Source organism: Sycon ciliatum, chromosome 1, assembly GCF_964019385.1.
Source record: "Sycon ciliatum chromosome 1, ocSycCili1.1, whole genome shotgun sequence".
Lineage (NCBI taxonomy): Eukaryota > Metazoa > Porifera > Calcarea > Leucosolenida > Sycettidae > Sycon > Sycon ciliatum.
In genome coordinates this window covers 54,051,010-54,072,825 of record NC_088643.1, presented here as the reverse complement: position 1 = coordinate 54,072,825, position 21,816 = coordinate 54,051,010, and the positions used below count along the sequence as shown (strand labels likewise).

General features: G+C 47.8%; 2 protein-coding genes across 3 annotated transcripts in view; both read right to left on the bottom strand.

Annotated features, from left to right (window-relative positions):
* The window catches only part of LOC135831051 (beta-alanine-activating enzyme-like), a 33,873-nt gene extending 12,959 nt beyond the window's left edge, over positions 1 to 20,914 (bottom strand). Inside the window, exons 1-17 of one of the 2 annotated variants that reach the window (XM_065343300.1) lie at positions 20,778 to 20,914; positions 19,265 to 19,325; positions 18,377 to 18,429; positions 17,911 to 18,031; positions 16,814 to 17,322; positions 16,475 to 16,550; positions 15,902 to 16,015; positions 15,465 to 15,512; positions 12,891 to 12,983; positions 10,359 to 10,461; positions 4,405 to 4,497; positions 3,884 to 4,131; positions 3,590 to 3,662; positions 2,964 to 3,152; positions 1,834 to 1,961; positions 1,576 to 1,701; positions 900 to 1,273 (exon numbers count right to left, since the gene is read on the bottom strand). In XM_065343300.1, coding sequence (XP_065199372.1) covers positions 900 to 1,273; positions 1,576 to 1,701; positions 1,834 to 1,961; positions 2,964 to 3,152; positions 3,590 to 3,662; positions 3,884 to 4,131; positions 4,405 to 4,497; positions 10,359 to 10,461; positions 12,891 to 12,983; positions 15,465 to 15,512; positions 15,902 to 16,015; positions 16,475 to 16,550; positions 16,814 to 17,322; positions 17,911 to 18,031; positions 18,377 to 18,429; positions 19,265 to 19,325; positions 20,778 to 20,884 — 2,516 coding nt within the window. In that variant the 5' untranslated portion in view covers positions 20,885 to 20,914. The remainder of the gene's footprint in view (positions 1 to 899; positions 1,274 to 1,575; positions 1,702 to 1,833; positions 1,962 to 2,963; positions 3,153 to 3,589; positions 3,663 to 3,883; positions 4,132 to 4,404; positions 4,498 to 10,358; positions 10,462 to 12,890; positions 12,984 to 15,464; positions 15,513 to 15,901; positions 16,016 to 16,474; positions 16,551 to 16,813; positions 17,323 to 17,910; positions 18,032 to 18,376; positions 18,430 to 19,264; positions 19,326 to 20,777) is intronic. The other variant, XM_065343301.1, reaches the window with a different exon arrangement.
* Positions 5,609 to 8,410, bottom strand: LOC135831053 (uncharacterized). Its single transcript, XM_065343305.1, has 3 exons — positions 8,306 to 8,410; positions 6,135 to 8,047; positions 5,609 to 5,957 (listed from the first exon to the last, which is right to left on the bottom strand). The coding sequence occupies exons 2-3, from the start codon at positions 6,516 to 6,518 to the stop codon at positions 5,679 to 5,681; spliced, it is 663 nt and encodes a 220-aa protein (XP_065199377.1). The 5' UTR covers positions 6,519 to 8,047; positions 8,306 to 8,410; the 3' UTR covers positions 5,609 to 5,678.
* Positions 20,915 to 21,816: the final 902 nt, after the last annotated feature.

The window sequence follows — 21,816 nt, the reverse complement described above, 5'->3', positions numbered from 1 at the left end:
ATACGAGCAGGATTTAAGCAGATCTCCTGCTGCACAACTTCAGCTTAGTTGTACGCAGTACGCGACTTCCCGCCACTACCCTGCATCAACTAGAATGTAATCCAGGAATCTTGCGGTATAAATTGAGCTTCTGGCCGGCGTGACACATTGACTTCTATTGCGATGTGACTAGAGAGAGGCAAGGTCAACTCGCTGCACCATTATTAGAGATATCAGCGAACGCACTGCGCAGCCCATCTGCGCAGGTCAGCCTGGCCCATCTACGTGCGGCCGACAAGAAAACTCATGAACACTTTCATTTTTTTGCAAAATAAATCGTGCGAAGAAGATGCACGGAATGGCTGAAAACTAGGCTGAGGAATAGTAGCATCCAGAGACTCTCAAACAAATTCATGGTCCATCACTTCTGACAATGGCAGCGAAGACATCAGGGAGCTGATTGCAGCAACTCTCTACCAAGCGCGATGCTGGTTACTCACCAGGGCAGGGCGCTTCCATCGCGCAAGAAATGGCCGCGAGCGAGAAATGGAAGTCCGATTTTGGAACGATCCAACCAGGGAAATTCCTTGAAAATTGGCCTGAACACCTCTCATACTGGTGTTTCACGATGTGCAAACTTTCAGAGAAATCGACCGGGGAGAACGTGGTGAGTTCGTGGGTCCTCAAGTATCGCGTATGATTTGAATGGTCGCGGGGACAGAAGAACAGTAATTTTACGACTCCCAGCGGTGCAAACAGACCGCGGCCATGTTTTCTCTGTCGGCCGCGATCACGTTCAAAAAATCGATGACGCAATGCATGCGCAGAGGCCTGCGCAGTGCGTTCGCTGACATCCCTACCATTATAGCAACAGTGCACCATAGCAACAGTGACAGCACAAAGCATGTAGTTACTAGTACCTGCAGTAAGTTGATTGTCCAGCAGGCATGAGGGAACAAGCACAGGTACCTCTGGAAAGATGACGATTGGTCACCAGGGATGGCAGTGCAACATTGTCACTTGGCACTGCTGAGCCAGTGCTGGCTACACATGGAGGGTCAACAGAACAGCTTCCGTCGCTGCCGCTGCCCAATAATGATGTTTCGAATGCGTGTTGCATCAGACCATGTTCCTGGGCAGGTGTTGCAGGAAGCTGACTTTCTTCCTCGTTAGCTGCTATCAAGTCGCGATTAGTCATCAGTGTATCAAGAAGTAAATCTAGTAACGCTGAGCATGACTTGTGCAGCACACAATCCACTAGAATACCGGCTGAGAGGTTTGAGAGCGGCCACCCCTGTTGAATTAAAATGAGCAAAGAAAATACACGCAAACTTGACCTGTGTGTCCTTCTCATGTATTGAAAGTGAGGCAGCAGTACATGTACATGTGTGTCATATAAGTACAGGCACTGTAGCAGGAGGACAAAGCTAGCTGAGTCCTAGCTCGGACTTTCACATTCCACAATCGTCAGGCAACAGCGATACGTGTAGTGTGTCATTATAACATGTGCAGTCACGCCCAATGGGATGCAGGCTTCTTACAGTATTCGGATTACTCTGCTATTCGCACAAACTCTCATTCACATGCATCACGTACCTTTACACACGCCACGTGCAGAAACTGTTCGCCGAAACGCACTGCCCGAATCGAGTCGCCGCCAGCCTGAACAAAACTGGTTTCCAATGACAGGAATGCATCAGCACCACTAGGATCTAACAGTTCCTGTACACAAACACAACAAACAACGGATCTAACCAAGTTACAATGTACATGTACATGCACCAGCTGTCCATGGTGAGACAGGCGTGTAATACCATCAATTCACAGCAGAAATTCAGAAATTGAACGGCTTACCTCAACAATGTTGTGCACTGCGGCTGTAATGTTTGCTCGATTTGGTGCCTCCAACACCACGCCACTATCAAGATGATGCTCTTTCTCAGTCAGCAACAGTGACTGGAGATGCTGTATGTCAGTCTTGCCTAACAAGACAAGTCCACAGAACAAAGAGAAAAGAATTCGTGAACGTAAACAACAACAATCAGGAAAGATTCGGTGATGTTTTAATACATGTATTTGTATGTGCACACTGTTGTGAATTCCAGCAGAAATCCAAGAGAGCTCAATACCGGGAAGGTAGAGCCGTGACACACTAGTCAGAACAACAGATGGCCTGATCAGTCACAGCTTAAAGTTTCATGCCATCTCCGGCACTCATCAGGTGATACCTGATGAGTGCCTGAGATGGCATGAAACTTTAAGTTGTGACTGATCAGGCCATCTGTTGTTCTGACTAGTGTGTATTTGTATGTGCAATATTTTGGTAGACCCAAACTCCTCCGGCATGATGTCGCCCGTGACAATCTCAAGGCCCATGAAATCCCGGATGAGCAATGGCCTAGGGCAGAGCTCAGAGGAAGAAGGCCTGTTCTAGGCAGCAGCGGACACAGCAGCACAGCCCCCCCCCCCCCCCGACAGATCAACGCCACCCGGCTTTCGGCGACTTGAAGCGGCATTCCCGTTTCTACAAGGTTTAACTGCTATCACCGCCTTATGGTGGTGAACATCTACACGTTTACGTGTGCAGTATTTCTAAGAGGCAATAACAAAAAAGTCCATATATTGAACATCAGCAAGGTGTTGTATTGATGATTGTCATCGTTTCAATAATTCCTGTTCCGAAAAAGTCAAGAATTAATAATGTTTTGAACGGTGATAATTCATCAGTATCAAGCTGGGTTCTTGCGTGGTTTGGTTGCTGTCTTTCCTTGTCTTGTACAAAACTCCTCCGCGAGGTGGGTGCTAATATGTCCTTGTGACAGCAAATCAAGATCAAGAAACATATACATGTGCATAGCATTCTGCCTCTTTTCTGGGGGGGGGGGGGGGAAGGGGGTGTATGCCTTGTGCCATGTTCCCGAGCTTGGAGCTGCTCCTGTTCAACGGTGCAGGTTTTTTTCTCGCAAGAATGCTCTGCCACTTACCATTGTTTGTCACAGGCCATTCATCTACAATAAGAATGCAATCTGGCCAGCAAGGCGAGGACAGCAGCTTCTTCACGCCGTCCGCCCACAGCATACGTTTCTGTGCGCCGGCATTCATCTCCTGCACATCGGATGCAAGCTGCACAGCCATTACCAGATGAAGAGGAGTGGTATTGTGAATATCACTGGCTAGAAGCAGAGAGCAGAAAATGGAGAACAAAATACCGGTAAAAGAGATGTAGATGTGTTGGAGCTAGATGTCAGTTCGTCGAATGTCTCAACAGCCATGTCAGTTTTGTGCCTTGTTGTAGCACTATCTGATTATCTCGTTACGTTGGTGGACTGTTAGTCATAACTCGTAACTTATTGGTACTTCCTTAAAAAAATAAAAGAGATGCACGAAATATCAGTTTCTCAGCTACTGAAAACGGGTTGGTGTATTGCATGGTAGCGCTCTACCCAATCACAAATATCTCTACTGTATATTGTTGTGATACTAGCATTGTCAAAGGACATAAACCTGTGAAAAAGTTGAATTTTTCATGATTCAGCCTGGATTTCCTAACCCTGGAGCATGTGTTTGAGTCTACCTTCACTGCTTCAGACACACGTGTACAGTGCCTTACCATTAGCTTGGCGTCCATCGGCGCTGACCTCAAAGAACACACAGTGAGCAATGCGTGAGAAGGTATGCATCACCTAGTCCAGAGTACAACAGAGCAAACAATCACACGCACGTAACTCGTCACTGTAGCCCAGCTCTAAGGTGCCCCGAAGTTGTGCAACGAATCCTTTTGCATGGTTGTTGTACGAGACCACAAAGAAACCTACCTGGAAATATAAAAGCAAAATCGGTGAGATCAACTAGCCAACAACCTTCTGATCTTCTCAGACATGCTCCGCTAAACAGTTCCACCTACCTCCTGAAGCTCGTCCAAATTGATGCGCTGGCCGTTGCGCTTGATCTGACGATCACTTCGACCCAACACCGTAACAGACCCGTCGGCGTTGAGACAAGCCAAGTCGCCGGTGTTGCGAAACACACCTGCCGTCAGTTCATCTTCCCCGGACAACACGCATACACGGCGATATCCACCTGGACAACATAAGTGTGTGTGCATGGATGCATGGGAAGGAAGTAGTGAAGCAGGACACACGGGAGCACACACTGCCGTACATTAGTAATGGCCAGGACACACACACACACACACACACACACACACACACACACACACACACACACACACACACACACACACACACACACACACATGCACCAATGGTAGGCGTGGACTGGATTGACGTATTGAAGCGGTGCGGTTCTGAACTCAGTCTGAACGCAGCAGAGAACCTATGGTAGTAGGGGTTGCACACCGATGAGTGAATGCAAGTGGAAGGCAAGTGGAAGGCAAGTGGAAGGCAAATGTGTCATAGTACCTACCAAGCCAAAGCTGCCCTTTGCCAGCCGATAAGGGCATTCCAGAGTTGCAACAACGAACTTCAAATTCAGTGCCTTCCAGAAGGTCCTCTGGTGCTGAGAATAATTGAAAAGATAGAAGCCAAGACTGAGCATGAAGAAAATGGCAAACGACACCGCTCAACATTATGGAGGTTCAGCAAGACGAATTCCGCATTCGTGTTCGCACTCCAGTGAAAGTCAAATTCGCGTTAAGATGAGGATGTAGGATTAGCAAACAGAATTCGCACAAGCATGATGTTGACATATCATACATGTGTACATGTGTACATGTGTACAGACAGTATAGCGTAGTAGATTTATGACTGTCCTGACACGAATCCGTGATTCGCGTTTCGACTACTTTTCCGAACGAAAAATGTGAAAGTCCGTGACCCAGTTCGCGAACCGAAAAATGTTTGCGAACTCGAACGCGAATTTTGTTATGCTCTAAACCTCCGTATCAACGAAGCACGTCACAAATAATAAATGGCAATGCAGCTTACGCGAGGAGGACCAGCATGTAATTACGGCAAGGAACCGTAGAACTTTATTCTGAATGCTTCACTCTCTTTGCCAACTATAATGTATGTGCCTATGACACGGCTGTTCGTACGCGGCCATCTAACAATATGGCGGCGATTTTTGTTGAAAATCGCGTTTATGGGATTTTACACAGGAAATTGCCAATACAAGTGGAATTATTACAGAATGGAGGGAATAATGAGAAAAAACATACGGCAAAGCAGGTAAAAACCAAATAGATCAAAGCAGCGCGAGCTGGAAACTTCAAACAACAAAGCCTTCTTGTTCAGTTCTTTGTTGAATCTTGACGGTGCATCGCGATATCGATGACAAGGAAAGTGGTCAAGTAGCTGTGTGCCTGTAGAGCAGAAAGATGGAGAAAGCAAAGAAATACATGTTCTCATGTCAGGCGTGTAGGTAGAGCGACTGCACACCCGAGTACATTCCTATGAAGAGTTGCGCCGCAGAAAAAGGAATCCATTCGAGTTCAGGAGAGAGAGAGAGAGAGAGAGAGAGAGAGAGAGAGAGAGAGAGAGAGAGAGAGAGAGAGAGAGAGAGAGAGAGAGAGAGAGAGAGAGAGAGAGAGAGAGAGAGTGAGAGACAGGGAGAGACAGGGAGAGAGAGAGAGCAAGTAAAGTTGGTTACTCACGATATTTGCCAGAGATCATGTCGACTGGCGACGTTTTGTCGTGGGACGCTGAATGGCTTGAGGCAAGGTTCGGGACAGATGCTGCTCACTGCTCAGCCATAGCTTTCAGCCTCTGCAGAAGAGCGGGAATCTGGTGGCACCTTCGCTCAAGAGTGTTGAACTCCGCATGGATGCTCTCTGCTCCTTGCTCGGCCAGCAGACTGAGCTCTACTCCGAGACTCTCCATTGCCGGAGCGGTGTGGCTCTCCAGAAGATGAAGCTTCGGCGTTACATGGCCAAGCCCTCGGTCGACCACCTCCTTTCGTGCTGACTTAAGGAAGGTCCTGATGTTGGATTCCAGCTTTTCAAGCTCTACTTGTGTGACCTGGAATAAAATAATAGCACATAATATCAGCTCTGGATCAAATGTTCATGATCAAATACAGAGTACTTGCATCGAAAGTGGAATCATGTGGAATTGTGGATAATGGAATTTGATGGCTTGGAACAGACGAAAAAGCTCCCAGGGAATAAATTGTTATAATTATTGAGTCACGTTTACCTTCCTGCAGTGGCCAAAGGCAGAAGTACACTTCCTGTACTCGTCCAGCAGCGTCATGTAGCGCAGCTGGACAACGCTGGCATCATCCATCAGGTCGGGCCAGCGTTCCTGAATGACGGAGATGGGACCAGCAGCAATTGACTCCAGGACAGCGGGCTGAAGTGCGCGGTGCACGTAGTTGCCGATGAATGCACCTCCGTGATATACCTGGCGCTTGATATTGTGGGATTGCAGCACAGGTTCGACTGCTGATTCGCAAGGCCCACAGATGTCTTTGTCAGCAGTTGCGGCAAGTATCTGCTGCGAGATGCCCTCCTTTGCATTTGTCATCTCCACCACTGTGTCATTGGCCTTCTGCCACTCCGCTCGGATCTGTTCACACATGAACTCCAAGTTTTCGCCAGTAACGCCCTGGTTGTTGGCATACAGTGCTACGTAGTTCAGCTGCTGCTGGTAACCAGAGGCCTGTTCAGGCGCTGCTGCTATCTGCTTCTCTGCGTCGTGATGGTCGCGATAGAGGCCAGATAGCCGTCCGAAAGCGTCGCTATCTCCAGCAGCAGAATGGGGCTTTGCTGGCCAGGAGCTTGTCCAGCTCACGCAGGTCTTTCAGCATGGCATCAAACATCCTATTCAGGCAAATATGCCCAAGTCCAGATGGAGGACTGGCACGATGACGTTGGGTAGTGGCACAGGAAGGATTGCCGGACGAATGACGTTGTTGTGTACCTTGGCGTCTGGTGATCTCTCCCCGTCTGCGATGAACTTAAGCAGGTTGTAACTGAGGGTGGCCAGGGAGCGGGGTACACTGTCCTCAGGCTCTCTGTGCGATACTGGCGTCTCCATGGATTTCTTCCTGCAGTGGCAATGTAAGCACGGACGTAGGCCACTTGGTCCCGACAACCCGTACATACTACACTGAAACTCGTAGTCTCCGAAGATGAAGAGGACGAGCCGCTTCCCCTCCCATTTGCCATGTGAGATAAGGTGCGATACCTCATCGCGGTACATACCGAGTGCCGTTTCCAGATTCGCTGGCGTGTCCTTTGCGTGGAAGACACACAACGGTACTGTGTTGTCCGGTGAGCCGGGGTGCTGCAGGTTGGCCACTTGCATGGAGAACTTGAACGAGTCGCCGCCATGATCCCCGCCCAGCTTTATCCAAAACCTCGCTCTCCGGTCTTGCACCATCGTGCCATGTCAGGTCACGATCCTTGTACAGCTGGAGGTAGTGGTTGATGACTGCCTCCAAGCTGGGCATGTACACTATTGGTGCAAGCGCGATCTGCTTTTTCACCACCATTGGCACGTCCTTGGCCGTGTTGGGCGGAAGGGCTGCTGCCAGTATTGTTCGCATCTTACGTTCTGACTCGAACTTGACTCCGTACTGCTTAAGCCATTGCCACAGCTTCCTAAGTTGGTTCCACGGGAGCATGAGGTTGGCTTTGATGGCCAAGCCAATTCCAGCCTTGGGCGAATGTGGTGCCAACCCAGCCTCTCCGAGGAGATCCATCTGCTCGTCGCTGCTCATCCTGCGAAGAATTGTTACAGTCTGGGCACTGGCGCCGGCACTTCCACCACATACATACAGACTCAGTGAGCGACCTCAGTTCCGCTGTTCGCCGTCTCTTCGTACGTTCACTGGCTGCCTCGGAAGATGTGCCAGCGAATGTAAGCCTTTGATATTATACCTGCGGTCTGCCACGCTCACTTCGCTTCACCTCCAGCTTCCCTGAGTCAGAACGAGCGGAAACCAGGTGGCCAAGCAGCCTGTCAGCAGTATCACCGCGGAGCTTAGATGGTGATGCATCCCGGACTTGAGCGATTGTAGCCGATTTGGTGACCGGACGTGTCAGTCCTTGCTGGGTTAGTGGTGTAGACACCTGCAGTCCTTGCTGGGCTGGTGGCGTAGACACCTGCAACGACGCCAATAAACAAGTAGAAATACCACGTTGTTGACTACTGTGGTGGGCAAGGAATTTTGCCACATGCAGCTCCATTTGCTCTATCATTCCCTTTTTTAAATTCAGTCCATTGCGAAGCTCATTTCTTTTCTGTACTATCTCCACTATCTAATCTGACAATTGTTGTTTTAGTTTTATGACCTGGTTGGATTGGATACACAGACTGCTCTATAACAGAGATCTGAAATGTTCAATGCACGAGATACGCACCTGTGTGGATACTGATGCGCGTGTGTCGATAGATATCTCGGGCTCATGTGGTGCTGGCGGCTGCTGCTGTGAGGCACTGCTTGCCGTGACCGTTGCAAAGATCTGTACAGAGATAAAAGTAGTGCACACAGTTGTGTTTCATCGAATGCTGCAACATACTACTGCTGAAAATGGTTATTTGCATGTGCAGGACTCGACTGAATTCTCTTCATTTGTATAGGTGCCTACAAGCATTGATTTTGATGCTATAATTATTATGTCTGCTGCCGTTGAACACTGTGTTGTATGTGTGCGCGCGCGCTTGCATGTGTGTGTGTGTGTGTGCTTGTGCGTGTGTGTGTGTGTGTGTGTGTGTGTGTATGTGTGTGTGTGTGTGTGTGTGTGTGTGTGTGTTTGTGTGTGTGTGTGTGTATGTGTGTGTGTGCGCGCGTGTGTGTTCATCCCGGATTTTGTTTCATCAATTTCTGTTTGTATACCTGAGTGTCTGCTGCTGTTTCACCGACAACGGTTGTACTGGGCGTAGCCAATGCGGACTGCTGCGCGCAGGGAGCTGGTGTGGCTGCTGTTGTGTACTGTGATTCTGATACAGACTGTTCGGCACTGGTAGTCTGTTCGGCTGTAGCTGCGCCACGCATTAATGATGCCGGCTGTTCGACGGTGCGAGTCTTGACCCCCGTGGCTGTGGCTGGGACCTGTTATGAATACAGAGAATTGAAAAAAGAAAAGAAAAAAGGATTACATCCATTAGGCTCTGACATGTTGCTTTTTGCACATCCAAATTTGACCACACTTACCTGCGTTGGTACTGCCGTAGCCTGGCTGGTTCCCGTGTCTGGTAAGGCTGCGCCGCGCAATTTGGTCTTCTTCTTCGGCGGCCTTCCACCCTTTGAGCGTTGTTGATACAACTTACAGACAGTGCAACCAACACGTTTGTGACCTTCCCATGTGACTGGTGACCCACAACCACCTCCACAACGCTGTGTGCCAGATGCATTCCTTGCCAGTGCACGTTGGCATAGCGAACATATGTATTTAGGGTGTGTATCAGGTTTGTCTGTTGTGATGTCGATCTGGTGAACTTGTTTTAATTGTTGTTTATATTGTTGAGTACTATAGCGTATGCTGTGACCTAGACTAGTGAACGTCGCACCACCAACACGACAAACTGAGTCCAAAATGGACAAATGTTCATCCATGACTGCCCACAAAAGATATCGTACGGGACCAAGTTCCGCTGCGCGGGACTCAAGAAGTCATGAACAAAGGGGATAAAAAAAGGCCAGGAGCAGCCTACAAAACTGCCCAGCAGGCTCAGAAAACTCCACGAAGGTGTACAGAGACGTCGGTGTTGTAGACAATCACAACATCTTCGGGGAACTACGTTTCCGCCATGCGCGACCTCAAGAAAGACAGAACACTTTCGGATTTTCTCGAGTGCGATGTCAGGAAGAAGGCCGTTGTTTCTCCTTGCCCAAACACCAATTTTTCTGCGGGAAAGTTAAGATTAACGCTGAAAATGGGTCTGAAAACAATCGAAATACTCTAAAATGATGCTATTTTTCAGGTACGACGGGCGTACCAGATTTGAAAATTCAAATTTCTGGACGCCATTTCGGACGGCCACTACTCGCATGCATGAGACAGCCGTGGTGACCACCATGATGTACATGCATATGTGTGAAATAAACTGAAACTGGAGTTTGCACACATGACAACATTTCTTTAAAAAAACGTAATCATGCTCAGTGCTGCGCAAGTTCTAGTGAGCACGCCCTTTCCCCAGTTTGCTGTGCTGTGATCCTGTACTCGTTTGAGCCTGGCCTGGTCGAACTTCATGTTGCTATGAAAGGATAGACTTTGATGAATGTTGGTCTCCTGGACTTCTCCGAGTAGTTGAGCTGTTGTGCGGGCATGAACCATCAAGGATTAATACTACAGTACATGTAGCAACAAATAGCCCTTGTTGAGAGAGTGAAGAGAGTAAAGTCCACGAATCACTTTCCTCCTCGTCATCACAAATACACGTAACGCTAAAACTTCACACATGCCTTACCAAATGTAAAGTTCCGAGCTGGCAGTTGCACATCTATGGCATGACAGCTAGCCCAGGATGACACCTCTGTGATGCCGTATAGGTCATACAACCGCGTGCTATTCTGCGCCAGGCAAACAGAACACATCGGACGAAAGCCAACGACATACAGTGCAGCTTTGATAAGACATGCCCGCATTGGTAACAGGAAAGCATACTGTGTGAGGTACTTCCGATCCAAACATACACCAACACAGTACTGCCGGGTGCTGAAGAACGGCCAGGCTAGAATTTCACCAATTTTTAAGAACGGTGTGGGCTGGATTTTTTGCAGATAAGAACGGAAATCGTAATGTACACTATAATGTACACTCAGACGTAGAACTCTGCATAGCTGTACATGTAAGACTGTGCCATCGAATAAGAACGAAACTGCTGTGTTCGCTAAAAATAAGAACGGGCTAGGCTAGAATCCTGACCCCCCCCCCCCCAGTTCTTCGGTGCCCGTCAGTACTGTATGTAGAAACACACCCATGCCCCGGTCAATGACCATACTAAACACACCCATGCCCCGGTCAATGACCATACTAAACACACCCATGCCCCGGTCAATGACCATACTAAACACACCCATGCCCCGGTCAATGACCATACTAAACACACCCATGCCCCGGTCAATGACCATACTAAACACACCCATGCCCCGGTCAATGACCATACTAAACACACCCATGCCCCGGTCAATGACCATACTAAACACACCCATGCCCCGGTCAATGACCATACTAAACACACCCATGCCCCGGTCAATGACCATACTAAACACACCCATGCCCCGGTCAATGACCATACTAAACACACCCATGCCCTGGTCAATGACCATACTAAACACACCCATGCCCCGGTCAATGACCATACTAAACACACCCATGCCCCGGTCAATGACCATACTAAACACACCCATGCCCCGGTCAATGACCATACTAAACACACCCATGCCCCGGTCAATGACCATACTAAACACACCCATGCCCCGGTCAATGACCATACTAAACACACCCATGCCCCGGTCAATGACCATACTAAACACACCCATGCCCCGGTCAATGACCATACTAAACACACCCATGCCCCGGTCAATGACCATACTAAACACACCCATGCCCCGGTCAATGACCATACTAAACACACCCATGCCCCGGTCAATGACCATACTAAACACACCCATGCCCCGGTCAATGACCATACTAAACACACCCATGCCCCGGTCAATGACCATACTAAACACACCCATGCCCCGGTCAATGACCATACTAAACACACCCATGCCCCGGTCAATGACCATACTAAACACACCCATGCCCCGGTCAATGACCATACTAAACACACCCATGCCCCGGTCAATGACCATACTAAACACACCCATGCCCCGGTCAATGACCATACTAAACACACCCATGCCCCGGTCAATGACCATACTAAACACACCCATGCCCCGGTCAATGACCATACTAAACACACCCATGCCCCGGTCAATGACCATACTAAACACACCCATGCCCCGGTCAATGACCATACTAAACACACCCATGCCCCGGTCAATGACCATACTAAACACACCCATGCCCCGGTCAATGACCATACTAAACACACCCATGCCCCGGTCAATGACCATACTAAACACACCCATGCCCCGGTCAATGACCATACTGAACACACCCATGCCCCGGTCAATGACCATACTAAACACACCCATGCCCCGGTCAATGACCATACTAAACACACCCATGCCCCGGTCAATGACCATACTAAACACACCCATGCCCCGGTCAATGACCATACTAAACACACCCATGCCCCGGTCAATGACCATACTAAACACACCCATGCCCCGGTCAATGACCATACTAAACACACCCATGCCCCGGTCAATGACCATACTAAGCAAGTGTGCATCTAATCAGACTATCTAACCTTACTAGGTTCCAGCGTGATTTCGCTGCGTCCAAAGCCACCCATGTACAAAACAGGGGAACAGAAGGTTTGACTGTGCTTGAGAAAACAAGAAGCATGCATTCATGGAATGCCGCAAGCTATAAAGACACAGTGCGACTGGATCTTCACATACCAAGCCCATGCCCATCTTCAGGAGTGGTTTGAATACTGTAAGACATGTATATAACGAGGAAGCAAATCTAACGTTTTAACGGATGACATTTCTTCGTTATAATAAGATCCGTTGAGGCCGTACTGCTTCATATATGCTGTGTGTGGATATGGCAGAATACTGCAAGATCGTTAACATATCCTCTCGTTAACCTATGAATTTTGGACAATCGTTAAATTTGCGACTCGTTATAATAACATGTCTTACAGGTACTACACTTATAAGTAGACATGCATTTTTTGGCTGGTAAGCAAAAGTGGTCCTATCGGCAGTAAGGTGCCATCCATACATGTACATGTAAACAAGGACTATCACAATATTGATACTTCGAAGTACAAGATTATTGTAATTGATACAAAATTTAACAAGACAACAAAAACACATACATCGGCATGTTTGATGCTCCTGAGGTCTGCCGGCGATGGACACAACTCACCACCGAAAGCTAGAACACGCAGGCAAGATGATGGAGATAGTATCTGTTCAAGCACGGCGGAAAAGACAAACAGCACAGAGTAAAAACACTGCACTGCAGCCATCAGATCAGCTCACAGCACGAGTAGCACGATATGCCCGCTATTTGGTAGCCAGCAATGACCTAACTACAAGTCTACATTGTGGTGTTATGTCCCCATCTCCCGTACACTGTTTTCCCGCAGTCGCACAGCCCTTCGCCTGCATATAACCTGCACCCCTTACATATTATAGCTTCTTGCGTTCCCGTATGACACCTTATGATGTTTCTCATGTTCAGAAGACTCAACAACTGTATGCTGTAGGCCATTCACACGATGGGCAGCCCGCAGACACGGCCATGACAATCACCCTCCCATGCAAACTGTTCAGCTCACAACACACAAAGTCCTGCATGATCGTGTAATCATAGGCTTTTGCATGAAAGGACACTGTCGCTGAAAATGTGGTACCGGTAGATTAGAACAAAAATTGTTCAGAAGACACCGAGACGAATTCAGATGTCAGCGGCAATGAGCCGGCTTTTCCTGCCTACATGTACATCTCAGCTTGCTGTGACTTTCAAAAAATGTCCAGTGGACTGCTTTGCCCCTTCTTCTGTCATTGCCGCTGTCAAGCAGTCAAGCGCTTCTGACAGGTAGGAGACACAAAAGTTCTAGTGTTGAAACGAGCGTATCTATAACAAACGAGCGATCAGTTCCACTAACGAGCAAGCTATCGAGCGAGCTAACGAGTTTCATTGATGTGGCAAATATGATTTTTTTTTCTAATTTTTTTCTAATTTTTTTATTTGGTGCAGCTGAGAGCCTGTTGCCGGAATGGCGGTGTTTTCAAGTGCAATTTTTTCTATAAAATGTTGTACGTTCGATTTTTTTCAGCTGGTTCAAATTATCACCGCCCGCATTTGGGGTTGCTGCTGCTTCACTTCGGACTGCTGTTTGGTGTCGAGATGTCTTTTCAGCGCCGTCGTCGATTAGCCTTTGTAAGAATAGACCGTTTTGCAAAGATTGCAAGTAGCCCTGGTCTTCGCTGCATCGCGGGAGAACACTTCCAAACGACTGAGCGTAACTTTCACTCGAATGGAGAGGTGACCGAAGCATATCCTGCGACAGGTCAGCAGATGCGGAACAAGACATCAGTAGAGTCCACTAAAGCTGCAACGACAACTGAAACAACTCAAGTGTCGTGCAGGCATACAGTCACCTGTAAGGGCCCGGTCACACATGCACTCGAAAGTAGCGTATACGCTGAAGCGAGGTCGCAGGAGCGAAAAATGGCATGGCAACGGCGAAAAGCGGAACTTCCGCTTCAGCGGAAACTCCAATCCGCTTCCGCCAAAATTTTCGAAGCGAGACTGTTGCTCCTGCGGATTCGCTTCAGCGGAAAACACCACGGTCTGCTGTATATGGACTTGCTACGAGAAATTTGTATGCGTATGATGTCCATGCAACAAAAATGCGTGCAAGATAGTCATTGACCTCGTCTATTCTCCGTACCGTATGCACCACAGTCCACTAACTCTCATTTTTCCGCCAAAGTAGGAGTTGTGCCCTGTTTGCATGTGTGACCATGCACACGTGGTTTCGCTGGAGTGACACCAGGCTCGCTGCCGCCGAACCTCATCGCCGAAGCGAATCCCAGTTCATGTGTGACCGGGCCCTAAGGGCCCGGTCACACGGGCCCGGGCCCTAAGGGCCCGGTCACACGGGCCCGGTCACACATGCACTCGAAAGTAGCGTATACGCTGAAGCGAGGTCGCAGGAGCGAAAAATGGCATGGCAACGGCGAAAAGCGGAAACTCCAATCCGCTTCCTCCAAAATTTTCAAAGCGAGGTTGTCGCTTCTGCGGATTCGCTTCAGCGGAAAACACCACGGTCTGCTGTATATGGACTTGCTACGAGAAATTTGTATGCGTATGATGTCCATGCAACAAAAATGCGTGCAAGATAGTCATTGACCTCGTCTATTCTCCGAACCGTATGCACCACAGTCTCATTTTCCGCCAAAGTAGGAGTTGTGCCCTGTTTGTATGTGTGGACCATACACACGTGGTTTCGCTGGAGCAACACCAGGCTCGCTGCCGCCGAACCTCGTCGCCGAAGCGAATCCCAGTGCATGTGTGACCGGGCCCTAACTGCGAGTGATTTTCACTTTGCTCGGGACTGGACTCTCAATCGACCAGGGAGTCGTAAAATATTTTACGACTCCCCGGTCGACATGTACTGCCATGTGTACGGTGTACGGTGTTCGTTAGTGCAAACGAGCTGGCCGCACAAACGAGCCGAGTTTCTGGCGAGCGAGCTAACGAGTATCCGGTGAGATCGTTTCAACACTACACAAAACGTCTCAAGGCCACAAACACAGGTTGACATAGCAGCGTATGGATACACACACACAAACGCTCATAAACATGGGTTAACATAACATCTTATGAATACACGCGATCGACACGGATAGCTGTACAATGCTGCCTTTTTTCAACAAACCTTTCGCATCTGATCCGTTGAAAACCTAGCAAACAACGACGGGGTTGGCTGCAGACAGCACAGGAGCAGAGCAACCAAATTGCACAGGAGAACTAAGCGATAGATATGGCACACAAAGACTGGAGCTCAAATCGACCACTGAAGTACACAAAAACTACATTCCACTTTTAATAGCGCACCGGAAGACAGAAAAAGAAAAAAAAAGGCACTCGCTAGACTACATGTACTTGGAAAATTGGAAATCCAAATGCACTCACATGTTCTGAGGTAACCGGTACAAACATGTACTATGATGAAGACGGCACAAGGCGGAGGACACACTGTATGGAAATCATAATGTGGTGGCATCACTGCACCTACTTTGAAGAAATATCAAGCAAGGCTCACATAAAAGTTGATAAAACAATCACATACATGTAACTGTTATTTCAAAGTACCTGAAAGACTGTGACCGATTCATCCATAATAACACGGAGAAGGTATTCGGGTGCCAGCAGGACATCTTGTGACACCATCACCAGCGTTGCACGGCTGCGCAGACCGAGGAAAATCTGAAAACGACGCACGGACGCAACGTGATCTTTCCCGGAGCAGGGTACGAGCAACACACCGGCAAGGCAATAACAATACAAGCGGTAGAGAAGCCGGTTGTGCTCTCCAACACCTAGTAGAGGGGGAGCCAAAATCCCCAAAACTCTGAAGAGAGCATATTATGGACTTTTAATAGAGTAATTAGGGCCCTGCATAATATTTCTCAGTACATGTACTCGCAGACTCCATTGCAGCCATGTACGCACTAGATTTCCTCAAACGGCAAACACTCAAACAGTGGTCTCTTGGATAATGGTTCACCCTGAACCCTGATGATGGGCCAGGACTGAACATTTCAGTATCTAAGTTTCAATGTGGCTGGTGGCATGGCACAAACCAGCGAGGATGAACGGATCAAGCTTCGCATACGAGACTGGTTCTACAGTGACTAATGTGGACGTGTATGTTCATGTACTGACCTGCACAATGAACGGGTCAAACGTGTACGGAGACGACACAAGAAGAGTGTCGCTCACTCCAAGTCCAAAGGTCTTGCTGCAATCAAACAACACAACAGCAGACAACGGCGTATATACACAAGCTGCACATGGACTATTCCACAGGAGCTGCATGTATGCACATCATAAGTCATCAGCAACAGAAGCAAGCAAATCAGCAGTCTCGTTGACCGGACTCATTGCATATTCACCTACATGTACATGTACAAGAAAATAACGACATGCACTCCAAAGTAGTGAGCAGCAACATGGTCTGAACATCCAGGACACAGTGCTTATCCCACCGTAGAATGTACATACCTCAAGTGGTGGATGTTGGGCACGATGCACTGGTGAGGAACTGACACAACTTTCGGTGCACCAGTTGTCCCTGATGTACACATTACATAGGCAATTTGCTTGTCAATAGCATCCGAGTCATCGCCATCCGCATCAGCACCATTGGCAACATCACAGGTGCAAGCAGTAGCAGTGAAACTATCGCCAGCATGCTGGTTTGCTGCTGTATATTCGCTATCTGACCCCAACTTCGGTTTCTTGGCTGCAGGCTCATTGGGCACATGGCACTTAGCAACATCAGCCATGACCTCAATCGATGAAGGTGATGCTGGGTTCTGGTCTTGGTTGGCAGTGTTCAGGCCACTGCTACTACTGCAATGCAGTGTTGGCTTGACACAGGAAGAGCAAGCACTCTGTGAACGTTGCTGCTGCTGGTCCGGTGCATAGCTCAGGACACAATAGTTACCAAAGCAGCAGTAAGATTGATGCAGTATGCACGCCGATGGAATATTGGCTAGAGAGGAGAACTCCTGGCAACGGAGAAACAGAGGTCATCCATACATGCAGCAAACAGAGGTCATCCATACATGCATGCAGCAAACAGAGGTCATGCATACATGCATGCAGCAAACAGATACACATACACACATGTACACACACACACACACACACACACACACACACACACACACACACACACACACACACACACACACACACACACACACACACACACACACACACATACACATACACACATGTACACACACACACACACACACACACACACACACACACACACACACACACACACACACACACACAGATTCGCCCTCATTGCCGCCCTGCAGTATACTGGCATTGGGACTAACCCATCCTGCAGAGGTAGAGGGACAATAACTGCTTGCTCTCCACATCATCATAATCATCATCATTATGCTTATTCCAGCACACATCAACACTCATCGTACACCACAACAGAGAATGGGCCAGAGCTGTTCTTCGGCAACAGCATCAAAATGGAGAAATTGACACAAATGCACTGCAGTTAAATACTTCTCATCAACATAAACAGTATTTTTTTACTAAAGATTGAGCCAACACAAGCAGCATCTCACCTGAATAAGGGATGACTTGACAATGAAATAGCAAACTGAGAAATGATTTGCCACAGATAACCTCCTTCCACGGGGAAGGCTTAGATCGATGGGCAGGAATGCAAGCCCTGCTTGAAGGATGCTGTGGTTGACACATGAAGATGCACACACACCCACGCACGCACACACACGCACACGCATGTACATAAACATCCACAAATCAATGGTCCCGTACCATGCTACTACAAAATAATAGGTAACATCTCGCCACATGACGCTCAAGACAGAAATTTCAACTTACTAACTGTGACTAGGTCACTACAGTGGTAAGGGCATGCATTCCACAGCCATCAGTGATCTGAGAGTTAAATTCAAGTCAACAGTAGTCTGCCAACATGTTCATGCTCAACAAACACACTTCTCCACTGGTTGTAGTCCTGCAACATGTAGCACTGAAAACAACTCAAAATCAAATGAACTTACTTACCCCAAGAGACACGATGGCAAGTAGAGGTCGGCAGGGGAGTACACTCCGACAACCTGGTACAGCAGAAAACAAAACGTGCCACGAGTGACAGCCTTGATGATAGCCCTGGCGCAAACGCATCCCGCAAGCTATCCCAGCACGATCCCAGTACAGTGAGGTGGGGGTGGAAATGGCATGCCGTGGCATTCCGTGGACTTTTTGTAGTACTGCTGTAGTTCCGATTTCGGATTTGTCCTGCAGTTGCACGTTGATAGGAGAGTAGTCACGAGCATCAGTCGTGATAATGTACATGTGTGTGCCTCTTTTGGAAGAGAGGCACAGAGTTCAGAAGCGCCTTGCAAGCTTGACAACGGCAGATCGTTCACAATGCCAAAAAGAACAAGGGGACTAAACGATTTGAAAGACAAATTCGAAGGACAAGAGACTTTCGGCAGCACTCCGTCTTCACTGCCATTTTTCCGGCGGTGACCACAGTCACGCTATACAGGGGGCACAGAACACTGTGAAGCCTGCAGAAATTGGCCGCACAGCTTTGCATGCTCAGACAATTCCCTTTCCTCCATCATCAAAATCTACACGAACTAGACGTTAGTTTGTTCCCGGGATGTACCCTGCATGTACGTGCGTCCTGCCGTGTGAATCGCTTTTCATTTTTCCCACGTCACGGTAAGCTCTCGGAGCGATGTGGGATACACTGCCGTCGTGTAAGTCGCCTCCAAGCACCGTAGCGTGAACATCCGTATAGCGTTCCCTGACTAGATAGCCCTCCTCACTACATGTACACTACAACCATCTTCGATGGGGGGGGGGGGGGGGCTGAATAAGCAGTACGAACTAACTGGGAGCAAGTGCGTACTGACTATTGATGTACAGTGCTCAGCTACTTACCAGTCCAGTTCTGTGTTGTGCAAGTTCATGCCTAACTGACTCAGCTGCAAGAAGCAGTTCCCTGAAACACAGCAGCAACAAACATGATCGATCAAAAATAAATAATGCTATAAAAAAAAACTTTACGTATCGTCTCCACGTAGATTATTAATTTTGATCAATATAAGCTCCTCTAAAAACCTAGCAAGTGCAAAAGCTGGACACAGTTCAGGTTGGTCTTGTCAAAACTTGGTTGACGTTATCTTCCGGTGTGTGTAGAGGTGTTATGTTAGGTGAAAAGTGTGAGGGCAGTGGTATGTTCTTGCTGAATGCATATAAGTTGTAGTTCTGGGTTGCGTAGGTATATGAAGATGGCTTCTAAGACATGAAGCTGACGAACACTACTGGCGTAACACAAAACACAAACCCAGACCCAGACGTATGCATTTGTTTTTTTTGTAGCACGTCACTGCTCTCACACTTTTCACCTAACACCTTTCCACGGACCAGTACCGTAAAATCCTGCCAGAGCACCCCTACATCCGTGGCCCTTCCAGTACTGTAAGTCAACAAATATTCGGCGCATATTTATTTTCGGCTATATTGAAGTTTTGTTTTGCACTGTTCAATGTGACAGTGTATACAGGCAGCAGCAGTACAGGCCGGAATTTTCATGCGGCTGAAACGTGTTTTAGCCCTGGGAGGCCGAAATTTATACGCACCGAAAATGTGTAGACTTACAGTAGGTGCAGGTGAGGAGGGGCGAATGGGTGAGTCATTGCCGCATTCACACACTACATGAACAAGTACTCACCCTATGGAAACTGTGCGTGCGCCTCGTACACCGACCAAAGGCCAAGAGCAGGGAGTCGTACAAAAATTTCAAAACCCAGGGTTGGTGCGATCCCTGGTGAACTGCTGCGTACATTTCCAACCGGGCGGAGCACGCGTCTGCAGTGCAGTACGGCATCACACTTCACAGAGTCATACGTTGATACAATCATTATCACATTCCTGGCAAGAATTCAGGGAGGGGCGCATGGGAGAGACGCGCTCTGGCGGGATGTACAGTAGTGTTAACTTTCAAACAGTCTCTACTTTTCCTGCACTCTTACACATTGTTTCAGAACGTAGTCTCTCTTCAACATTCTGTGGATGTGTATGGTGTCCAGAATCAAGAGATAGGGGTCACCAGGGTGTTAACTACTGGTCCAGTGGCCGCAAAGGTCGCACATGTTGCTATTCCTCACATCCCATGCCCAATGTTTGAAGCTCAATAACGTTAATTCCTCCAAATATTCACATTCTAAGGAGTTACTGTGCTCAAGAAAATTTTAATGTGGTTCAGTAGAACAAAAACAATTCAAGACAATGAGTGGATAATTATTTTACTTCTTTCAAGTATGTACTATGTACACTAGTACCGGTATACAAAAGAAAATATTCTGAGTAGAAAGTTTTGAAATTAAAAAAAAAACCTTTCTACTCAGAATATTCAAATTTTCTATAATACAATTAATAGCTATAGACTTACGTTCCTGAAACATGACGGCGACTAGATTTGTTTCCATCTCTGCTACAATAGATTACGGCGATCCTTTCATCGGAACTCCTGGGACCATCGGCAATATCATGCAACATCTCTTTCTCGCGTCATTTTTCGTCAACATTGAGCCAATGTCGCAAAAACTTCCAGTCATCATAGTAAATCCTGTACTGGCACTAGTTGCACTGCGCTGCATGCATGCACTGGTCACTGTAGTCAGAACTGGATCTTTTGATTGTCATCAATGTTTTCAACCATCAGGAGCACACTCATATCATCGTCCACGAGCCATCAGTGCAAGTACTGTATGTTCCATGCCTGCGGGCAATCAGATCAGTTTGCATCAGGGAGTAGTAAAATACAGGGAGGTGACACGCCACTAATCGTGATTTTTGATGGGTGCCTCGCGCTTGTTTTTTTTTCTTTCGCAAAAAAGATGATCTGCTAGTCAATCTTGAGTATTTGTCGAAGAACTAATTCCGTGAAAAGGTCTATCCATCTCATGGAACAGCATTTGTTTTGCTCTTGTGATCATGGTGATACATCTGTGTCATCGTCATATGGAAAGGTACCACCCTTCCGAAATTCGTCCCGATCGACGGCATGGAGCAATAGAACGAAGGTGATTTCCTTGAGAACAATACATGTACGATTGGAGATGAAAAGCGAGTGCACCGATTTCGAAGTCGAAAAAATCTCTAGGACACCACACGATCGGCACTAATTTCTCCTCAGTTGTGATCAACCAGTACTTCTCTACCTTCTTTGTGATGATGAGCATTTCATATTATGGTATGCTAGAGATTCGGGAGTTCACTTTTCGGAATGAAATGTTCCTAAGTTTGTCAAGGATTGAAATGCGGGCTACGTCGTCGTAAACAGCTTGTATCGACACAGGAAAAATCTACGGCACGCAGGGATATCTCCCAAAGTGATACCACTCTTGCTGGACTTCTATCCTGACATAGTGGTAGTTTGGTCGACTACCAAACTTTGTGAAGGCAGACAATTGTTGGAAATTCTCAGC